Raw genomic sequence first — 14,527 nt, 5'->3', positions numbered from 1 at the left:
GTTTTGTCTTGTTTTGCTTGAGACAGAGTCTCTAATAGCTCAGAGACTAACTCCCTAAGCCGCCTAGACTGGTATTAACCCCTAATATCCTCCTGCCTCTATCTCCTGAGTATTGGGTTTACAGGTATGCACTGCCATGCTCATCTTATTTCAAATCTCTTTATATTGAGACCAATTACTTTCCTTCCTTTTTTTTTTAAAGATTTATTTATTATTTATACAGCATTCTGCCTGCATTCTGTCTGCAGGCCAGAAGAGGGCATCAGATCCCATTATAGATGGTTATGAGCCACCATGTGGTTAGGAAATTGAAATGGAAAGGGAATTGAACTCAGGATCTCTGGAAGTGGTTAAGTGCTCTTAACCACTGAGCCACCTCTCCAGCCCCCCCCCCTCTTTCTTTTTATTAAAAAAGGATTTATTATTTTATCTAAGTACACTGTAGCTGTCTTCAGACAGCACCAGAAGAGGGTGTCAGATCTCTTTATGGATGGTTGGGATTTGAACTCAGGACCTTCAGAAGAATAGTCAGTGCTCTTAACTACTGAGCCACTTCTCCAGCCACTCCAGTTACTTCCCTTTCAACACCCATCTCCTTAACTCTCCAAATAATGGAATTATAATTCCGGGGGGTGGGGAGGGTTGCTTTCAAGGAAGACCTAAAAGATTAATCATATAATATGTACCACACATTTAAAATAAATGCACCGTAGGCTTTGGGTGTAGCTGATGTAATGCCTGCCCAGCTTGTGTGGGATCCTTCACTCAGTCCTTTACTTTGTCCTGCGATGCAAAATAAATAAATAAATCCAAATTATACTGTGTGTGTGTGTGTGTGTGTGTGTTGAGGATTAAACCCATGAGGTGTTTACAAATAACAGTTAAACATCCTACCAACTGATCCCCAATGTCTTAGTCAGGGTTACTGTTGCCATGTTATAACACCCTGGCCAAGCAGGGCGGTGGTGGCGCATGCCTGTAATCCCAGCACTCTGGGAGGCAGAGTTTCAGGCAGATTTCTGAGTTCGAGGCCAGCCTGGTCTACAGAGTGAGTTCCAGGACAGCCAGGGCTATACAGAGAAACCCTGTGTCCAAAAAACCAAAAAACCAAACAAACAAACAAACAAACAACAACAAAAACAAACAAACAAAAAACAACAACAACAACAAAAAAACCAAATCAAAACCAAAACCAAAAAAACACCCTGGCCAAAGCAACTTGATGAAGAGTTGCAATCATGGGAACAGTACTTGACCATCTTCAAGAATAGAATGCACTTGAAAAAAAGCTTGGTGTGTGTGTGTGTGTGTGTGTGGTTTGGCTGCATGTATGTATGTGCACTGGGTGTGTGTCTGGTCTCATGAAAGTCAGAAGAGGGCATCAGACCCCTGGGACTAGGTTGTTACCCACCATGCAGGTCCTGGGAGGGTCCTCTCTAAAAATAGTTAAATGTTCTTAACCCTTGAGACATTTCTCCAGCTCCTCTCCCAGAATATTATGCTAAAGGACTATTTTTCAAAAAAAAAAAAAAAACTTTTGATGTAAGATATATGGAGGTTTGGGGTGTTGTTAGCTTTGAGTTTGGGGCTGAGAAATTCGTTTTGCTAACCAAAGCGTACAATGCAAGCTTCTGCTTTAGACCATGTAGTTCCCTCGGACCTGAGCTCAGGCTAGAATGGAACTCTGGAGGTTCCTTGAATTGTTGAACTCCTAATTGTCCTGCCTCCACTTTCACCTACCAAATCTGGGATTTTGGTTATGAGAAAACAAGAGGGCTTCTTTAGCTTTGACAATCTTATATTGATCAGGTGACCTGGGATCCCGACAAAGGAACCAAAGATGACCTTGAACAATAGGTGCGCTTGCTTTCACATTCAAATGCGTGGATTGAGGCTTGAGTTACTTAGGCCAGCTCAAATTCAAACAATTTTAAAGGAACGCTTTCTGGATGATGATTCCATTTTAAATGTACAAGCCATTTTGTGCCTCTAAAAAAAATATTCAGCAACATTTCAAGTCTGCGCATGTGTATTAAAAGTTCGCTGAGCGCATTGTCTTTACACGCACAAAAGGGGCGGTGCAGCCTTTTCAGCGGACCAATAAGAAACCTCCAGATTATCCTTTTCCTATTGGCTCGCAGGAACCAATCGGAAAAGAACTTTTTTTTTCTTTTAAGCGGGCGTCCGCTGCGCGTGACGTGATGTGAGGGGTCGCGCAGCCAGGCTGAGCCGAGCCAATGGGGAGCGCCAGGGGCTCGGCTCGCCCGTTCTCACGCCCCACCCTCGGAGCGTGAAGAAAGTTTCGCCCCGCCGCCGAGAGAGACGAGAGGACATGGCCTCGCCGAGGTGGCTCTGGTGTGTGTGTGCGACCACAGCGGTGGCACTGCTGCTCATTTCCAAGGTTCCTTCGGCCTCTGCCCAAAGAAAGAAGGAGGTGAGGCGGCGCCTGCCAGCGGCAGGGACTTTCTGGACTTGGGGCTAGGAAGGGTCCGCTCGCCCCTTCCCAGGGATCTGTGCTGGGCGTGACTTGGATTCCGCGGTTGGGAGGAAGTTGGCTTCACAAAAGCGGGAGCTGCAACTTCTTGTGTTATAGGGTTTCGAATCCAAAAGTAGGTGACCAACTGGCTTCCAGCAGCAGGGGAATGTGCAGTTACAAGTTGAGACACTCCTGGAGCTCGGACCGCTTTGGGTGTTGGGCTGAGGAGCTCGTTTTGCTACCCAGAGGGTGTAATAATGCAAGCTTCTGCAGTCGACCATAGGTCGTGTGTCTGTCATATGGAGACAGCCCAGAAGTGGGAAAACTAGATGAGTTAGATTCCCCTCAATTTATGGAAAAGACAGTCTCTGAGATGTAGAAAACATACAATATTCTCATTGTTTTCTGTTTATTTTTTGTTGTTGTTGTTCTGTTTCGTTTAAAGCATTCTCCCCCTATAGCCCATTCTGGCCTCCACCTCATGACAATCCTTTGCCTTCCAAGTGCTGAGGTTACAGGTGTGAGCTGGGACGCCCAGCTTTTTGTAATTTTATTTTTTTTTAAGCTTGATATTTAGCAGTCCGAACAGATGGACCTTAGAGCCCTGTATTTTTGAACATTTGTGACTTAGAACCATATACTCATAGAACTTTAAAAGACTAGTGATAATTATTTATGCCTTCTAATTTTATAAGGAAGGAAGGGCTGCTGCATTTAAAGTGTACTAAGTCCGTTCATTCTAATGCCATTTCCCGTGCATTCTGAACTTCCTTTAGTACACAAAACCTATAGGTACATTTTGAAATACCAGTTAAACATTGCAGCTATTAAGTTATGTTAATAAATAAAATAATTTCTGTATCTGTCTGAGTATTTGAATTATTTCATAAGGTTAAAAACTAAGCTAAGCCTGGTATGGTGGGCATGCCTGTACTCAAAACACTGTAGTGAAAGAGGTTCAGGAATTCAAGGTCATCCTTGGCTGCTAAGTGAGTTAGAGACTAGCCTAGGCTATGCAAGACCCTATTTGAAAACAATAACACTAGCAAAGGAAAACATTAAAATAGGGAAGTTGACAAAGAAGAAAATAAAAATATATGATTATCAAAGATATAATCTAGTGAGCAGCCTTTTTGGTGGGCCAAGAAATTAATACATACATCTTTTCAGTTTTTGAGTGTTCGTTCAGTGCCTCCATGGAGGCCCAAAGAAGGTGTGGAATCCCCTAGAAGTATAGTTGAGGACAGTTGTTACCTGCCAATCGGGAACTAGGAACCAGTCCTAGATGCTGTGCAGAAGAAAAAGAAGCTCTTGACCTGAGCTGCGAGTGCCTGCTGTAGCTTTTTAGGAGAATCCCAAGCCATTCTTTGTAGGCAACAATATGTAGCCATATTTGTAACTGTATGTCTAAGTATAGGAAAAACTCAAGACCCTGTAAGTAAGACAGGTGATAGTCCCTTAAGAGCTGCTATCTCAGCCAGGTGGTGGCACACACATGTAATCCCAACACTCTGGGAGGCAGAAGCAGGCAGATTTCTGACTTCGAGGCCAGCCTGGTCTACAGAGTAAGTTCTAGGACAGCCAGGGCTATACAGAGAAACCCTGTCTCAAAAAAAACAAAACAAAACAAAAAAAACAACCAAATCCAAAAAAAAAAACAAAACAAAACAACAACAACAAAAAAAGAGCTGCAATCTCTAGGCATGAAATGCTTTCAGATTTTGCCCTATATATTCATATTGTCTGAATGTCCACAGTAATGATTGCTTTTTACGCTTGAAACGAGTTTTGGTACATATTCTAGGCTGGCCTTGAACTCCTTCAGGGTAACAGAATCACAGTGCAAAGTTTTGCTTGTGTTGAGTTTGTCCTCCTGCCTCAGACTCTCCAGTACTAGAATTACAGGTGTCTGTCTGCCAGTATTCCAGAACACTTAGTCTTTTTGTTTTGTGAGCCTCTTTAAAGATTTGCTTTTAGTTTTAAGTAATTGAAACAATATTTTAGATATCCAAGTGTTTACCTGAATGGGTAGGTGTGCACCATGTGTGTAGCTGGTGTCTTTTGGAGGTCAGAAGAGAGTTACATGAGCCACACTATATGAGTCCTAGGAATATAACCTGGTACCTGGCAACATCAACTATTGCTCTTAACTGGCAAAACCTTCGCTATGTTATTTTTATTTGTGCCTCCCTGTGTTCCTGCACGCATGCCCGTCTGTCTGTATATGTGTGTATGTATGCCACTTGTATGTGAAGGCCGAAGGAAGCTGACTGATGAGAACTGAAGCATCTGCTGGTCCCTTAAATTTTATTTGTTTGTGTGCATGTGTGTAGGGGGGTGATCAAGTGCCACTGCATACATGTGGAGGCCAAAAGATAAATTGCAAGCATAGGTTCTCTCCTACCATATGGGACCCAGGGTTTAAGCTCAGGTCGTAGGCTTGGTGATAAGTACCTTTACCATCTCACTGGCCCCACTTAATCTTTTCAAATAAAAAGTGACGGTTCTTGATGGTTGCTCATTTTGAGACAGGGGTTCCTGAAACTGGACCAGGCCAGTCTCCAATTCTTCAAGGAGCTGAGCATCTTGAGCTTCCACCTTAAGTACTAAGTTAGAGTTGTGTGCTCCCAAGCCCAACATAAAAGGAAAGGGTTTTTTAACTAGAATTTCTACCAGTGGAATTGTGGTCATAAATTTTCTATTGAGCTAAAACCAAAAATTCCTTTTTGGAAAAATAGATTTCTTGGCAGGGAGGGGAAGGGAACTAGAGCATGTGTTGTCCTTGCAGAATATCTTCCTTCATCCACATGCCCTCCTCTGATTTCAGAGGAAACTAGCGTGTATACATGGGCATATACATATAAAGCACATAAAACTTTTTTAAGAAGAAAAATTCTTGCTTTTTTAAAGGAAGCAACACTAAACTGTAGATGTTAAAATGGTTAGTGTAGATTTCGTGATATAATTTTGTTTTCTTTTCTTTTCTTTTCTTTTCTTTTCTTTTCTTTTCTTTTCTTTTCTTTTCTTTTCTTTTCTTTTCTTTTCTTTTCTTTTCTTTTGAGACAGAGTTTTTCCGTGTAGCCCTGGCTGTCCTGGAACTTCTCAGTAGACCAGGCTGGCCTGGAACTCACAGAGATCCACCTGCCTTTGCCTCTGAATTGCTGGGATAAAAGGCATGAGCCACCTCCACCTGGCCAATACATTTTTTTAAATAGTCTAATTCTAGTCTAATTCTAACTCCCTCTTATTCATGCCCACTGTTCAGATTTTGGAAATATATTGCACTAACTACTTGCCCGACTGACCTTTCTTATGTATACCAAAGGAAATTATTGTAAACAGGATCCAAGCGCAACCACAAAGAAATATTGGGGCAGCCTGGTCTACAGAGTGAGTTCCAGGACAGCCAAGGCTACACAGACAAACCCTGTCTCAAAAAAAACAAACAAACAAAAAAAAAACAAAAAAAAAAGAAAGAAAGAAAAAGAAAAAAAGAAATATTGGGGCAATTATAACTCAGTGTTTCTTTTATTTTTAATTTAGAAAAGTGTTTCCCAGAAGTCCATGTTTTTATGTCAGAGATCTATACCAAAGATACAGGGGGAAAGGTAGTATGGTGAGATAGTAGCAATATTCACTATATGCTTAAAATAACTTACTGTTTCTGCTGTGTGTATCAACCACTATGCAAGAGTAACAAATACTGTTAACAGAAGTCAGTGTTCGAGTCTACAGGGAATCTTTTCCTTTTTTTTTAGGATTTATTTATTTATTATATATGAGTACACTGTAGCTGTCTTCAGACACACTAGAAGAGGGCATCAGATCTCATTACAGATGGTTGTGAGCCACCATATGGTTGCTGGGATTTGAACTCAGGACATCTAAGCCGGGCGGTGGTGGCACATGCCTGTAATCCCAGCACTCTTGGAGGCAGAGGCAGGCGGATTTCTGAGTTCGAGGCCAGCCTGGTCTACAAAGTGAGTTCCAGGACAGCCAGGGCTACACAGACAAACCCTGTCTCGAAAAGCCAGAAAAATAAAAATAAAGACCTCTGGTAGAGCAATCAGTGCTCTTAACTGCTGAGCCATCTCTCCTGCCCTGCTACAGGAAATCTTGCTCCTCTGGCCTCTGTGGGCACCTGATGCACATACCTAACTCACATGCAAATACCTACACACAGAAGTACATACACACACACATCTAAAAGGAAATACCTATGCACATGAGTATTTTGCCTGCATGTATGCATGTGGGACATGTGCATGCAGTGCCCACAGAGGCTGAAAGAGGATGTCAGATCTCTTGACCGTAGAGTTATAGACAATTATGAACTACCACGTGGGTACTGGAAAATAAACCTATGTCTCTGCAGGAACAACAAGTGCTCTGAACCAAGCACTACCGAACTACATATTCAGCCACGTCCTTGTCTTAAAATAATTTTTATTTTATTTATGTATGGGTAGATGTGCAAGGAATTGTACATGTATGTAGGACTACCTGCAGATGCCATAAGATAGGACCCAATTCCCTTAGACCCAGAGTTACAGGCCTTTGTGGGCTGTCTGAAATGGGTGCTAGGCTCTGAACTCCAGTCCTTATGTTTTCTTTCTGAATCAGGTATGCTGAGTTATCTGCCTTTTCTGATCTTTCTTCTACACATGTACAAATGTCCCCACTTCAGTGGAGGAACTCTTCCCTCTTTGTGTTGTTTTTAGAGTCTTGATCAAGTGTACACTGATCTCAAACTCACTTTATAGCCAACATTGGCTTCCTCAACTGTGCTGGGATTGCAAATGTGCAGCACCAGTGCTCTTGGTATTTCCAACTCTTTAAGTCTTGAGCTTTTCTCTGATTCCTAGGGTAAATTGACATTAAGTTTAGCACATGATACTGGTATGGTTTATATTATATATCAGCCCTTTTCATTAAACTGTGAACATCTTGGATGCAGAAACTTAATTTTTCTTTCAGTGAGTATCAATAAATCCAAGATTGGTGCTCCACTCCTGTCATTCTTTCATTTGAGAGTCTGAGCCAGGGAGATGCTCTGAATTTCTGGTCAGCTTGGGTTACACAGACCACACCCAGTGTATGCAGTGCTTCATCACGAATGCTAGGCAAACGTTCTACCAACTGAGCTACAGCCCCAACAGCCCCAGCCAGGGATAATTTTTATTTTATTTTTTGCGCACGCTTGAAAAAAAGCTTGGTGTGTGTGTGTGTGTGTGTGTGTGTGTGTGTGTGTGTGTGTGTGTACACATATGTGTTGGTTTCTACAGATAGCAGAAGAGTCAAGAGAGATCCCTTGGAGCTGGAGTTTCAGACATTACTTGGCTATACTTCTTAGTTAGGGCTTCTGTTGCTGTGAAGAGATACCATGACCATGGCAGCTCATATAAAGGAAAACATTTAATTAGGGCTGGATTACAGTTTCAGAGGTTTAGTCCATTATCATGGTGGTAAGCTTGGTGGCATGCAGCTAGATACGGTGTTGGAGAAGGAGCTGAGAGTTCTACATCTTGATCTGCAGGCTGCTGGAGACTGTGTGCCACACTGGGCACAGCTTGGTCATATGAGACTTCAGCCTGCTCCCATAGTGACATACTTTCTTTTTTTTTTTAAGATTTATTTATTTATTTATTTATTTATTTAATATATGTGACTACACTGTCATTGTCTTCAGACACACCAGAAGAGGGCATCAGATCCCATTACAGATGGTTGTGAGCCACCATGTGGTTGAGAATTGAACTCAGGACCATTGGAAGAACAGTCAGTGCTCCTAACCGCTGAGCCATCTCTCCAGCTCTAGTGACATACTCTTTATAGCAAGGCGATACCTACCCAACAGGGTCACACATCCTTTTTTTTGGGGGGGGGGTTTCGAGACAGGATTTCTCTGTGTAGCCCTGGCTGTCCTAGAACTCTGTAGACCAGGCTGGCCTCGAACTCAGAAATCCGCCTGCCTGCCTCCCAAGTGCTGGGATTAAAGTTGTGCACCACCACTGCTCGGCAGGGTCACTCCTCCTAATAGTGCCACTCCCTAATGGCCATTCCTAGTCAAACCACTACATTCCACTCCCCAGCTCTCATATGCTTACAGCCTTATTACCATGATGCAGAAATACATTCAGTCCAATTTCAAAAGTCCCCATAGTCTGTGACAGTCTCATACTTGTTTAAAAGTTCAAAGTCTCTTCTAAGATTCATGTAATTTCTTAACCTTGATCTCCTGTAAAATTAATATTTATAAAAAGCAGATCACATATTTCTAACATATAATGGCACAGGATATATATGATTGAGCATCAAGTGCTCTTACTGCTGAGACATCGCTCTAGCAGGTAGGGTAAGTAGGTAGGTGGGTGGGTGGGGTCTGCGCTTGTGTGCATGTGCGTACACACAGTGAGGGAGTACTGAGGATTGAACCCATATTTTTACAACTGATCTGTATATTCCCCAATGGTTTTGTCAGGGTTACTTTACTATTGTTGTCTTGAAACACCATGATCCTAACAACTTGGGGAGTTCATTAGCTTACACTTCCACATCATAGCCCATCATTCAGACAAGTCAGGACAGGAACTCAAACAGGGCAGAAACCTGAAGCAAGAGCTGATGCAGAGGCCATGGAGGGGTGCTGCTTACTGGCTTGCTCCCTATGTTTAGCCTGCTTTCTTATAGAGCCAGGATCACCAGCCCAGGGATGGCACCACCCACAATGTCATGGTCCCTCCACCATCAATCACTAATGAAAATGCCCTACAGGCTGCATCCACGCACCCCAATATTATAGATGTATTTTCTCAAGCAAGGCTCCCTCTATGATCACTCTACTCTGTGGCAAGTTGACATAAAACTAGCCAGCACACCCAGGGCCTCAAGCTTAGTGGATAAACATTGCCACTAAGCTGCATCTTTAGTCTCAATCTCACCCACACCCACCCCTGCTTCCCAAAACAGTTTCTCTTTTTGTTGGTTTGGTTTTGGTTTTGGTTTTTCGAGACAGGTTTTCTCTATGTAGCCCTGGAACTCACTCTGTAGACCAGGCTGGCTTCAAACTCAGAAATCAGCCTGCTTCTGCCTCCCGAGTGCTGGGATTAAAGGCACCACCACTGCCCGGCTTATCTGTGTAGCCATGGGTGCCCTGGATCTCTGTAGACCAGGCTGACTTCAACCTAAAGGATCCACCTGCCTCTGTCTCTGGAGTGCTGGGATTAAAGATGCGTACATTGTCACTGCCAGCAGGGCCAGTGGACACATTTTTAAATGAAGGGCTAAAAATAGAGATTGGTGGTAAAGTCCTTGGTTAGCATACTCAAGGCCTTGAGGTTAATCTTTAATACAGGCTAAAATAGTTGTGGGTTTTTTCCTGATGTTTCTTTTCTACTATATTTTTTGTTTTTGTTTTTGTGGTTTCTTTTTATTGTAACCTAGGTTAGTGTTAAACTTGCTGCAGTGTAAACTTGCTGCATTGTTGAGGATGATCTTGAGGTCCTGAGTCTCCTAATTCCACCTCTCTTTTTTTAAAGATTTGTTTGTTTGTCTATGTATTTGTGTATTTATTTATTTTTTATTTATTTATGTGAGTGCACTGTAGCTATACTGATGGTTATGAGCCATGGTTGCTGGGAATTTTTAATTCAGGACCTCTGCTCACTCCCGTTGGCCTGCTTGCTATTATTGTATATAGGTACACTGTTGCTCTCTTCAGACACACCAGAAGAGGGCGTCATATCTCATTACAGATAGTTGTGAGCCACCATGTGGTTGTTGAGAATTGAACTCAGGACCTTGAGACGAGCAGTCAGTACTCTTAACCATTGAGCCATCTCTCCAGCCCCTAATTTCATCTCTTAAATGCCATAGATTCTTTTGTTTTGTTTTATTTGTTTGGAATCAGGGTCTCGTGGGACTAAGGTGACCTGGAACTCATGTAGAAGATGGCTTTGAACTCCTGGTCCTCTTTCTACCATCATTTTTAATTTTGTTTTGTTCATGCTTTCATAAAATTTGTGATCCCCCTGCCTCAGCCTCCTGAGTACTGAGGTTATAAGCATATGCCACCATACTTGGTAAGATTATTTTTCTTTTATTTAATTTTAATATGTGTGTGTATCTTAGGGTTTCTAGTGCTGAGAAGAGACACTGTGACCACAGTAACACAAAGGAAAATATTTAATTGGGACTCGATTACAGTTTCAAAGAATTAGGTCATTAGCATCATGGCTGGAAATAAGGCAGTGCGCAGACAAAGGTCGTGCTCAAGCAAGGCCACACCCACTCTAGCAAGGCCACACCTCCTAACAGTGCCACACTCCCTGTGAGCCAAGCATTCAAACACCGGAGTCTATGGGAGCTATACCTAGCTATTCTAACCACCACAGTGGATGTTTTGCCTACATGGACGTATGTGCACTACATGCTTGCCTGGTGCCCACGGAAGCCAGCAATCAGCCACTGGATCCCTGGAACTAGAGTTATAGCTGATTGTTGACTAATATACCAGTGCTAGGAAACCAACCTGGGTCCTCTACAAGAGCACTAGGTGCTCTTTATTAACCAGTGAACCATCCCTCCAGCATCTAAAATTATGTTTTTTGACCTCTTGGCACTAGCCAGGATCATCTGAGAGGATAGAATCTCAATTGAGAAAATACCTCCAAGGGCTGGTGAGATGGCTCATTGGTTAAGAACACTGACTGCTCTTCCAGAGGTCATAAGTTCAAATCCCAGCAACCACATGGTAGCTCACAACCACACATAATGAGAAAATGCCTCCATAAAGTCAGGCTATAAACAGACAAGCCAGACATTTTCTGCACACACCAGTTTTTCTGTGTAGTCCTGACTACCCTGGCCCCACCTGAATGTTGGGATTAAAGGACAACTACCAGGCTATTTTTCCTTTCTCTTTCTTTTCCATCCCTCCTTCTCCCTCCTCCTTCCCCCTCCCTACTCCCTCTTCCTCCTCCTTCTCCCCTCCCTCCTCCTCCCTCTCCCTCCTTCTCCCCCTCTCTTTTCCTTTCCTTCCCTCTCCTTTCTCTTTTTTTCTTTTTTCTTTTGGTTTTTTTGTTGTTGTTGTTGTTGTTGTTGTTGATGGTGATTTGGTTTTTTTCTGAGACAGGGTTTCTCTGTGTAGCCCTGGCTGTCCTGGAACTCACTCTGTAGACCAGGCTAACCTCAAACTCAGAAATCCGCCTGCCTCTGCCTCCCAGAGTGCTGTGATTACAGGCATGCACCACCACTGCCCAGCTCTATTTTTTTTCAAACACAGTTTCTATATAGCTCTGGCCTAGAACTCCCAATGTAGACCAGGCTGGCCTCAGACTCACAGAGATCTGCCTGCCTCTACCTCCTGAGTGTTAGGATTAAAGGTGTGTGCCACTATGTCTGGTAAGGGGGGCATTTTCTTAATTACTAATTGAAGTTGAAGGGCCCAGCCCATTGTAATCTTTGCTGGTGGTCCTGCATCCTATAAGAAAGCAGACTGAGCAACCCATGGAAAGCACGCCAGTAAGCAGCACTGCTCCATGGCCTCTGCATAGCTCCTGCCTCAGGTTCCTACCCTGCTGAAGTTCCTGTCCTGACTTCCTTTGGTGACAAACAATGTTGTAGAAGTGAAATAAACCGTCCTCCCCTCCCCCCACAGTTGCTTTTGGTCTTGATATTTTATCACAGAAATTAAAATCCCAACTAAAACAAAAAGGGATAGAAAATATGAAAAGGGATAAGTGCTGTGATAGTTTGTACATGCTTGGCCCAGGGAGGGGCACTATTAGGAGGTGTGGCCCTGTTGGAGAAAGTGTGTCACTGTGTATGGGGCCTTTAAAACCCTCATCCTAACTGCCTGGAAGCCAGTCTTCTGTTTACCTTTGGAACAAAATGTAGAACTCTCAGCTCCTCCTGCACCACGCCTGCCTAGATGCTGCCATGTTCCTACCTTGATGGTAGTGGACTGAACCTCTGAACCTGTAAGTCAGCCCCAATTAAATGTTGTCCTTTATAAGAGTTGCCTTGGTCATGGTGTCTGTTCTCAGCAGTAAAATCTAAACTAAGACAATTCAAAAGCATATCAAACCCTGTCTCGGAAAAAAAAAGGTCATGATATTGTTTGAATGACTCTCTTCCTGATTCTCAGTTCTCAAAAGTTTAAAAAATAAACTTTTTTTTTTTTTTTAGTTTTAGTTTTTTCGAGACAGGGTTTCCCTGTATAACCCTGGCTGTCCTGGAACTCACTCTGTAGACCAGGCTGGCCTCGAACTCAGAAATCCACCTGCCTCTGCCTCCCAAGTGCTGGGATTAAAGGTGTGCACCACCACCGCCCGGCAAAAAATTTAGGTATGTATTTTATGTATATGAGTGCACCATTGCTGTCTTCAGACACACCTGAAGAGAGCATCAGATCTCATTACAGATGGTTGTGAGCCACCATGTGGTTGCAGGGAATTGAACTCAGGACCTCTAGAAGAACAGTAGGTGCTCTTAACCACTGAGCCATCTCTCTAGCCCCTAATAAACCTTTTTTTGATTTTTTTCAAGATATGTCTTCTCTGTGTAGCCCTCGCTGTCCTGGAACTTGCTCTGTAGGCCAGGCTGGCTTTAAACTCATGGAGATCGCCTGCCCCTGCCTCTGAAACTCATGGAGATCCACCTGCCCCTGCCCCTGCCCCTGCCCCTGCCCCTGCCCCTGCCCCTGCCCCTGCCCCTGCCTCTGCCTCCCTGGTGCTGGGATTAAAGCCTTACACCATCACTACCTGCCCTCAAAAAAAAGTTAATGAATTTATAAAAGGATTTCTTTAATCCAGTCATACTGAATTTTAGTAAGTAGCTGGTCCTGTTTTCATCATTAGTAGGTTGGAAGAAATCCCTGTAATTTAGCTTTTGTAAAAATTAAATGGCATGAGCTCACTCCAGAGATTCTCTAGTACAGTACTTGGAATATAAAATATACGAGATCCTTTTCCTCTATGACTGGATAGTTGCCAATTGTTTTTTTTTTCCTTTTCTGCTTTTGCAGTTTTGGGGCTCACCCCCCAGGTCATTTCTCATGCTACTCAAGCTCGTTCTGCTACCAAGCTACATCTCCAAATCTTTAATTCATCTATTCATGAATTTTTAAAACAAAGTGTATTCAGAATGAATTACCTACATCTTTAATGAGACAGGCTATGACTGGAAAGCCTTTCCGATTCCATAATATAGTTTTAAAACATGTTATATAGGAGTATCACAGATGTTAAGTTAGAGAGCCAGTTCAGCAGGTAAGAGTACATACTGCTCTTGCAGGAGACCTGTGTTCAGTTCCCAGCATCCATGTGGTATCTCACAACCATCTAGAACTTCTGCTCCAGGAGACCTGACAGCATCTTCTGACTTCCTTGGACACCAAGCACATGTGTGGTGCACAGACACAGAGGGAGACAAAACACTTATAAACTAAAATAAAACTTGAACAATAATTTTAAAAGAAATATCACAGATGCAAACTCCTGTAGTTCTGTAGATGACATTTATTACAGAGATATAACAGCAACAAAACAGCTACAAAATGTTGAGACAATCCTAACTCTCTCCCTACCCCCCCCAAAAAAAAAGAAGAAAATCAAAGAAAGAGACAGGGATAGATTTTGGTTCTGTTTACAAAGAAGGTAAACTGAGAATGGAACAGATGGCAAAAGGATTTAAAATGCTCTCTTTTCTGCTCAGTCTGTCTCTTCCAGTAATTATCTGTCAATTATATTTCCAGATCTGTTCAGTTTCAGTTTTAATTGAAGGACAAAGTTGTAAATGTATTGCTGAAGAGCAGTTAGATGAGTAGAAAGGCTAAAAATAAGAATTTTTTTTTTTTAATGAGTAAGCCCTGGTGTGCTAGAACAGGGATACAATCCAGATTTTGAAGGAATTCAGACTGGTGATGCTTCTGAAATTCAAAATAATTTAAATGACAGAATTCATTTTAGTTCTAACCACTAATGGATTTCTGTATTTTTTTTCTGAGGGGGAGATGTAGTGACAGAATTTCTGTTGGTTAAGATTTAAGCT

General features: G+C 42.6%; 1 protein-coding gene across 1 annotated transcript in view; it reads left to right on the top strand.

Annotated features, from left to right (window-relative positions):
- The first annotated feature begins 2,222 nt into the window (after positions 1-2,222).
- Magt1 (magnesium transporter 1) overlaps positions 2,223-14,527 on the top strand; it is a 43,092-nt gene continuing 30,787 nt past the window's right edge. The window contains 2 exon segments of the mRNA XM_052170748.1: positions 2,223-2,289; positions 2,292-2,434. Of these exon segments, the coding sequence (XP_052026708.1) occupies positions 2,238-2,289; positions 2,292-2,434 (195 nt within the window). The 5' untranslated portion in view covers positions 2,223-2,237.

This window comes from Apodemus sylvaticus, chromosome X (assembly GCF_947179515.1).
Source record: "Apodemus sylvaticus chromosome X, mApoSyl1.1, whole genome shotgun sequence".
Lineage (NCBI taxonomy): Eukaryota > Metazoa > Chordata > Mammalia > Rodentia > Muridae > Apodemus > Apodemus sylvaticus.
This window is presented reverse-complemented; position numbering and strand designations above follow the sequence as displayed.